General features: G+C 39.9%; 1 protein-coding gene across 3 annotated transcripts in view; it reads left to right on the forward strand.

Annotated features, from left to right (window-relative positions):
- kif9 (kinesin family member 9) overlaps positions 1 to 9,106 on the forward strand; it is a 114,707-nt gene that overhangs the window by 17,686 nt on the left and 87,915 nt on the right. For all 3 annotated transcript variants that reach the window (XM_043687968.1, XM_043687969.1, XM_043687970.1), the window contains 2 exons: positions 4,486 to 4,592; positions 7,930 to 8,154. In XM_043687968.1, coding sequence (XP_043543903.1) covers positions 4,486 to 4,592; positions 7,930 to 8,154 — 332 coding nt within the window. The remainder of the gene's footprint in view (positions 1 to 4,485; positions 4,593 to 7,929; positions 8,155 to 9,106) is intronic.

Below are 9,106 nucleotides of genomic sequence, written 5' to 3' on the forward strand. Positions count from 1 at the left end.
CACTCCAAGGTCTCTTTGTTCAGCAACACTCCCTAGGGCCTTACCATTAAGTGTATAAGTCCTGCTAAGATTTGCTTTCCCAAAATGCTGCACCCTGCATTTATCTGAATTAAACTCCATCTGCCACTTCTCAGTCCATTGGCCTATCTGACCCAGATCCTATTGTAATTTGAGGTAATCCTCTTCTGTGTCCACTACACCTCCAATTTTGGTGTCATCTGCAAACTTACTAACTGTACCTCTTATGCTCGCATCCAAATCATTTATATAAATGACAAAAAGTAGAGGGCCCAGCACCGATCCTTGTGGCACTCCACTGGTCACAGGCCTCCAGTCTGAAAAATAACCCTCCACCACCACCCTCTGTCTTCTACCTTTGAGCCAGTTCTGTATCCAAATGGCTAGTTCTCCCTATATTCCATGAGCTCTAACCTTGCTAATCAGTCTCATATTCTGGAATTATTACTAAACTCCTCAATCTAAGATAATCTATTCTTACTACTTCTCCCTTTCTCAGGACCACTGCTTTGTACATCCATCTCCAAACTGCATATATGCCCCAAACTGAAATTAAAACAAAACCTTTATTTAAAAGCTATGGATTAAACTATTGTTCTAAGTTATAAGTTTAAAAAAACACGTTCACAATTTTCTAACAAAAACCCTGATGTCAAATTGTTTACCTTGCTTGGTTGTAAACTTGCCTAGTGTACAAAAAAACCTAGTTGTTCTGGAAGTTATCTTGCTATTGTTTTAAAATAAATCACCATGGCTACAGAAACAGTTACAAAGTAATCATTCAACTCTTCATGGACTTAAAAGTGCATATACAGAGGAACCTCGAATACCCAGCATTAGATTATCCAAATATTGGATTGTCTTGCAAGGTCCCGATGCTTGGCTAAACTATGTTATCCGGCATTCGATTATCTGGAATTTGATTAACCGAGCAAAACACTCCTTGCCCATGTCTTTCGGATAAGCAAGGCTCCTCTGTACTTGGATTTCCAAAGGCATTTAGTAAGTTGTTACATAAAGTATTAAATATGCACGGTTGGGCTCATACAGTTGGAGGTCTAAACTTAAAAATAAACACATTAAACTACATATAAATCACACACCCTACATTAAATATTGCGATTCATGAGGCAGCCAATTATCACTTTATCAAGGGCTTTGAGAATTCCAGATTTTAGTTAATTGTCACAAAATTCCCTACTTTCCATCTAACATATTCATGCTCCTCATGATCTAATATGCCTCAATCATGTCTCCTCTCAGCCTGCTCTGCTCCAAAGAGAACAGCCCAAACCTATCCAGCCTCTCCTCATAGCTAAACCGTTCCATCTCAGGCCACAACATGGTAAAAGCCCCCTGCAACCCCTCCAATGGAATCACACTATTCCTATAGTGCGATGATCAGAACTGCAAACAGTACTCCAATTAAGGCCTAAACAAAGTACAGTTCCATCATAACCTCCTTGCTCTTATAATCTAGCCACAATTGACAAAGGGAGTGTCCCATATTCCTTCTTGACTACCCTGTTACCCTGTCCTGCCACTTGCAGGAATTTATGGACAAACACACCAAGGCCCCTCTGTTCTTCTGAGCTTCCTACTGTTAAACATTCATTGAGTACTCCCTTGTCTTGTAACTACTTCCAAAGTGCATCGCCTCACACGTAATAGAGTTAAATTCCATCTACCACAGATCTGCGCATTCAACCAATCCATCTATATCATCCTGCAACCTAAGACCTTCTCCTTCATTGTCAACTACCCAACCAACCTACACGTTATCCAACCTCTTCAACATTTTCTTCTTTATGTTTATCTGTGGAATTCACTATCCCGAAGTGCAGTGGATGCTGGGACAGTGAGTAAATTTAAGGAGGAGTGAGACAGAGTTTTGCTGAAGGGATATGGAGAGAAGGCAGGAAAATAGGGGTAAGGAACATATCAGCCATGATCGAATGGCAGAGCAGATTAATTCTACTCCTATGTCTTATGAACTTATGAATTGTGTATTTATCTTGCCAATTTCATTTTGAACAGCAACCCCCACCACCACCGTTCTGCTGCAGATTTACCCAGAAGTGGCTGTTCCCAGTCAACCTTTGAATGAATAATTTATTGTCACTTCTAAGTTTTTGGGATCATAGAATCCCTACAGTGTGGAAGCACTGGAAGCAGTGTGGAAGGCCATTTGGACCATCGAGTCTACACCACCCCTCCGAACAGCATCCCACCCAGACCAACCCCACTACCCGATCCCTGTAACCCTGCACAAGGTTATGTCAGATGGAAGTTCATTAAAGAACTCCTATAGCAAATTTCTGGAGCTGAGATGATTGACCTCCAATAACAGTCATTCTTGTTTATGATAGGCACGGTCCCAATCAGTGGACAGTTCCTCTCCTCTTCCAAAATTCCCAATGATTTCAACTTTTTTAGGGTTCCATGATGCTAAAAATGGTCAAATGCTACTTTAATGTTCAGGGCAATCACCATCACCTGACCTCTGTTTAACTAAGGCTTTAATGAGATCTGGAGGTGAGTGGAGCTGGCAGTATGGATTCTGACCATCAGTGAGCAAATATTTGATGAGTAAGTGCCACTCTATAGCACTGTCGACAAAACCTTCCATCACTTTGTTGACATTTAAGAGTGGACTATGGAACTATAATTGACTGGAATAAATTTGTCATGCTGTTTGTGAATGGGGGGACTTTTGCACAGCTTCTCTGGTTTAGGATTAAGATAGCGAGTCTGGAAGCAGCATTCCAGTGTGGTTCAGGTCATCAGATGAAGCAAGTCAGAAAGTAGGATGCTGACTACTATTGGCACCAACCTGCAGCAGCAGTACTATGCTATCAGCATTGATGCTAGGTTGGTGTTGTGTGAGGAGAAAGTTCTTTTGGCTCTTTTCCCTCACTGACATCACTTTGAAACTGAGTTCAGGTGTGTATGCCTTCTGTCAGCAGATAGAAAGAAATATGCTTAGCTGTTTGGCATCATAACAAGATGTGAATGAGAGACCAGAAACTAGATTTTTAGTTGTTTGTCAGTTCAATCTGCTTTTTGATGGTGCCACATGTAGTGATGGGTGGTGAAATGTAGATGGCTGGTGTTTGACATTTGGTAGAGCTATTGTTGGCATGACCCCACTGGAAGTTTGTAAACCTTTATGATGTTAGCTTGCCTAATATAATTATAATGGAGGACTCAAAGCTATCTCCCAACAGGATTTCTTCTGTTTTGGGAACCAAGTCAACCCAGATGTATAATGCTTTATCTTATTTTGTATGATATTAACATACAATTATTTGGAATCCATGGATCTGCATCTAGTATGTGTTGGATTCTGGTAAGTTGGAGTTTAGAGGCCAAGAACGTCAACCATTTAAATTCTAAATTCCTTTAACAAGAGTTCATGTTTTGCTCCAAGAGGACATCAATGTAATAATGTATGTGAAATTGACTAAGAGCAAAGATAATAATAGGCTTGTTAGAATTGTTCAAAACGATGAATACGTTTGATAAATAAGGAGAAATTGTTTCCAGCAACAGAAAGGACAGTAACCAGACATCATAGATTTAAGTGTTATGGCAAAAGAACCAAAGGCAATTTGAAGAGCTTAGTTTTGACACTGAATTGAAATACATTGCTTGAACTAGTGATGAATCTGATTCAATAATAACTGTTATAAGGAAATTGTCTAAGTATTTGATGGGAACAAAAGAGAGAGCTATGAATGCAGAACAAGGATGTGGGCTAAATGAATAGCTCTCCTCCAAAGAACCAGAAGAGTCATGATGGGCCATTTAAAACTAGATGATAAAGGCTGCTGGAGACAGGAAATAATTTTAAGAGTATAGGAAATATACAAGACACTACGAGAATCCTGAACCTAAAAATAAAAAAAGACGATCTTTTGAGGGAGGGATTTTTTTTAATTTTTTTCACCGCCTGTTTGCATATTCCCAGCATCATCTTCTTTTAAATTTCCAACTTTTGTGTCTACATCACTTATTTACAGCATATTTTCCAACTGGCAAACCTTCGACAGAGAGGCAAATGACTTGCTTTACATTTCTAACACATGCAGTTTCTTTTTATTTGCATTGACAATGTTCAGAGTTCAAGTCCCAGCATTGACAACATTCTAAACACTATTCAGCCTGTCATGTCTGTGCTAACTTTTTACAAAAACAACATTACTAGTCCCAAGCTCCCATCCTTTACACATAAACCAGCAGACATTTTCTCTTCATGTGTTTATCCAATTTCCATTTGAAAAGCTGCCTCCACCACCCAGTCAGCTCAAAAATGAATACTCTTTCTTTCTTCAACATTCCAATCCCTCACCTTGATGACCACACAAAAAGTATTCCTTTCCTGCCTTGTCCAAAGAATCTGAGGAGGAAGATACAGGAAAAAAGTACTATGTATAAATTACAGACTATTTTTCCCATTTCCTTTAGGTACAATAATGTGTTACGGACAAACAGGGGCAGGAAAAACCTACACAATGACTGGAGCTACAGAGAAATATGATTACCGTGGTATCATTCCAAGAGCAATTCAGCAGGTATGATTTGCAGTGACTAAACTATAATAATTGTTTTTTTGGGATTCCTCTCCTATTAACCAAGTGTATCATTCCATGTGTGATCAGTGTTCCTGCATTGTTATGAATGAAAATTCAGCCACACATTCTTTCATGGATTCCCAAAATTGGAAATCCTAATCCATGTCTAACCAATTTGTCAAAGTTCTTTGAGGTAAGGGCAGCATTGTGGCTCAGTAGTTAGCACTGCTGCCTCACAGCTCCAGGGTCACAGGTTCGATTCCAGCCTCGGGCAACTGTCTGTGTGGAGTTTGCACATTCTCCCTGTGTCTGCATGAGTTTCCTCCGGATGGTCCGGTTTCCTCTCACAATCCAAAGATATGCAGGTCTGGTGAATTGGCCATACTAAATTGCCCATAGTGTTAGGTACATTAGTTAGAGGCTACCCTTCGGAGGATCGGTGTGGACTGGTTGGGCCGAAGGGCCTGTTTCTACACTGTGGGGAATCTAATCTAATATAAGAAGCAGAGTTGATAAAGGAGGATAAGTAAGTGTAGTCTGTTTGGATTTCTAAAAAGCATTTGATAAGGTTCCATATAAAAGGTTATTGCAAGAGCTCATCGCATTATATATATTAGCACGGGCTGAGGATTGATTAACACACAAGACAGACAGTGGGGATTAATGGGCATTTTCAAGTTGGAAAGATGTAACCAGTGCAGTGCCACGAGAATCAGTACTAGGATTTTGATGCTTTACCACTATATGAATAACTTGCAAATGTGATGTAGCAGATTTGCTGATGATTCAGTATAGGTGGGGAGGGTATATTGAGATGAGGATATAAGAAATCTGCAAAGAAATATAGGAAGGTTGAGGTGGTGGGCAAAAACTTGATAGATTGAGTTTAATGTAGTACAGTGTGAAGTCATGCACTTTGACAGGAAGAATTAAATACAATTACTTAAATGGAGGAAACTCCAATAGTTCAGAACAGAGTGATCTGAAAGTTAGCATCCAGGTACAGCAAATGATTGAAAGGCAAATGGAATTCTAGCCTTTATTGCTTCAGGATTTACAGTGTAAAATAGGGAAATATACAGGATGTTGGTGAGTCCACACCTGGAGTACTGTGTATTGTTATGGTGCCCATGAATAAGTACTAGCATGGAGGCAATTCAAAAGAGATTCACTAGGGTTGATTCCTGGGATGGAGAGGTTGATTTATCAAAAAAAGCTAAACAGGATAGGTGTTTGTTCATCAGCATTTAGAAGAATGAAGAGTAGTCTTATCGAAACATACCTGAAAAGATGTTTCCACTAGTGGGGGGACTCTTGAACTAGGGGACATAGTTACAGAAGAAAGTATCGCTCATTTAAAACAGGTGTGAAGAAATTTTGTCTCCCAGAGGTTAGTGAATGAATGCCTGGAATTCTCTACACCAGAGAGTTATTGAGGCTGGGTCACTGAAATTGTTTAAAAAGAGATAGGTAGATTATTGAAGTAAGGGGCGCTGAAGGCTTTAATGAACTGGCATGGAAGAAGATTTGAGACTTGGGGCAGATCAGACTGGGGCAGACTGGACCCATCAATGATGAAACCTTGAGTAAAGCCACAGCCACTATGGCGATGAAGAATGGCCACCCAGAGCCACAACGCTGCCACTGCCACCACCACAGCAAGCCCTCACAACCTCCTTCCTCCACCGTAGCCGAAGAAAAGAATAAAAGGTCAATTTTGATACAAAAGAGAAATTAAGAATTTAAGAAACTAAACAAAAAGCAAAGGAGAATGCAGCCAACCAGGGGAGTAGAAGTGTATGGGCACAGAGCCCGAAGATTTCCTAACCTGCCAGTGCCACCATCTTAAATTCTAAAAAAAGTTAGAAAGGGATGGGGGATCTCAGCAGGTCTGGCAGCATCTGTTAAGGGACAAGCAGCAATAATATTTTGAGTCCAGTGACCCTTCATCAGAATAGAGCTCACGATACCCATTGATTACAAGGATTCACTGAGCATGCATCTGAGGAAGGATGAAGCATTTGTCATGTGAGGAGCAGCTGAGGACTCTGGGTCTGTACTCAATGTAGTGTAGAAGAATGAAGGTGATCTCATTGAAATTTATTGAATACTCATTGAATACTGAGAGACATGGATAGAACAGATGTGAAGAAGATGTTTTCACTTGTAAAAGATACTAGGACCTGAGGGCACAACCTCAGAGTGAAGGGACACTCATTTAGAACTGACATTAAGGAAGAGTTTCTTCAGTCAGATGTTGGAGAATCTGTGGAACTCATTACCATAGAATAGAATGTGGTAGACAACTGAAAGCTTAGGGTCTTATGAGCAGCTGCTCACAATGTGCTCTCCTGTACATGGGAGAAATGAAGCATAAATTGGGGGACTGCTTCACAGAACATTTCAGAACGTTGTGGAGGCCACACTGTTGAGTGTATTTACGACAGAAATGGATAGGTTCTTGATTAGTAAGGCAATCAAGGATTATGAGGAAAAGGTAGTAGAATGGTGTATCGACCATGATCAAATTGCAAAACTGACCTGATTGGCCAACTGGCCTGCTCCTATACCTTATAGAGTGGGAGTTTACCACAAGCCTTCTGAAAATCCAAATGCACTAATTCCACTAGTTTTCCATTATCTATGCTACCAGTAAGATCTTTAGAAAACTCTAACATGATATCCCTTTCATAAATTCATGTTGGCTCTGATAACTGAAGTTCCTTGGTCATTCTGGGATATTTTCTATTTCTTCTTCTAGGAAGATAGGCTCAAAATAACTGTTCATTTTCTCTGCCATTTCCCTGTTGTCCACTATAAATTGTCCTGTTCTCGTCTGCAAATAGGCTTTGCAATGTATGTTTTCTTTCTTGCTTTCTCTGTCTTAAAAGATTAAATGAAATCAATCATACCTATATTTAAGCACCATGAAATTTAACAGATTGGTATCTGGCCTTTTCAGTTCTAAGAATTGCTTTTGTGCACATCTGAAGAGATTGAAGAAATACACATATAAGGGGCATGGAGCAAAAACAGAAATTGCTGGCAAAATTCAGCAGGTCTGACAGCATCTATGGACAGAAAGCAGAATTAACATTTCGAGTCTGGTGACTCTTCAACTGAGAGTTTTGGCAGTGACCAATTGAGTTTCAGATCTCCAGCATGTGCAGTTCTTTGTTTTATTAAATGACATGGATATTCAGTTCAATCACAAGGGAATACTTTAGTTTTAGCAACGGAGTGCCAGAGAAAGTACCTAGGCAAGATCCAAACCTTATAACAGAAGAAAGACTAGTAGAGAATAAAAAGGTAAAATGTTCAATGTTCTTGCTCACAGATTTTTAAAGAGGTAGAAGAACAGGGGGATCTTTCTCTCACCGTATACGTCTCATACCTGGAAATCTACAACGAGACTCTGTTTGACCTACTGTCTAGCCTGCCTGATAGTTTGGAAACTGATGGACACATGGTGGTAGTGGAGGACAACTATGGCGTGCATGTCCGAGGGCTCTCAATTCACCAGGTCAGCACTGAAGAAGATGCTCTTAACTACCTGTTTGAGGTAAGAACACTCAGGAGCATTGCAGAAATATGGATGCAGAATCAAGGATTGGGTGAGAGCTAATGTTCCTTCTAATCTGCTTAACAAGCTGAAAGTTCCAGCCTGAGCAGAAGTCAATTCTATTGGTTACCACACATGCAGAGATGTGCGAGACTGTAAACTTTTCAATCACCTGTGCATTCCAAAAAAAAACAAAGCATTTGCTACATTACAGAAGAGTGGATCTGTTTTAAAATTATGCATTCTCTGCATGTAGCAAGGTCAACATTTACTGCCCATTTGATGGGGTTTCATGACAGTCAAACCTGAAATGTTAATTCTGTTTTTGTACAGAGATGCAATATTACTTGCTGAACATTTCCAAGATTTTCTATTCTTATTTCATATTTCTACTATCCTCAGTATTGTATTTTTTGTTTTGATAACAGTTCATCTGCATTTGGTGGCATTATTTGGGCAATGACTAGGACACCAAGGATCAATAACACGGACTGAAATAGACAGACAAGATCTTGGTCTAAGACCTCGTCCAACGAACGTAACATTCCTTCATTGGCAGAAGAAAATGAGGCTTTGGAGAACTTTCTTTTGGGTTGGGTGTTAGATTTATTCATTTACAAGTGTAACTAATTGTTGTGAGACTACATAGCCCACATGTCATGTGTCAAGTACTGTACTAAACCATCTGTTGTATGAAGAGTAGCAAAACAAGCTCCACTGGATGAAGCTATGGCATTTTTCATTTAACTTTGAATCTCTAACTGAAAAGAACTAGAAGGCATGACATAGAGTCATAGAGATGTACAGCATGGAAACAGACCCTTCGGTCCAATCCGTCCATGCCGACCAGATATCCCAACCCAATCTAGTCCCACCTGCCAGCACCTGGTCCATATCCTTCCTATTCATATACCCATCCAAATGCCTCTTAAATGTTGCAATTGTACCAGCC

The sequence above is a fragment of the Chiloscyllium plagiosum genome, chromosome 4, assembly GCF_004010195.1.
Source record: "Chiloscyllium plagiosum isolate BGI_BamShark_2017 chromosome 4, ASM401019v2, whole genome shotgun sequence".
NCBI lineage: Eukaryota > Metazoa > Chordata > Chondrichthyes > Orectolobiformes > Hemiscylliidae > Chiloscyllium > Chiloscyllium plagiosum.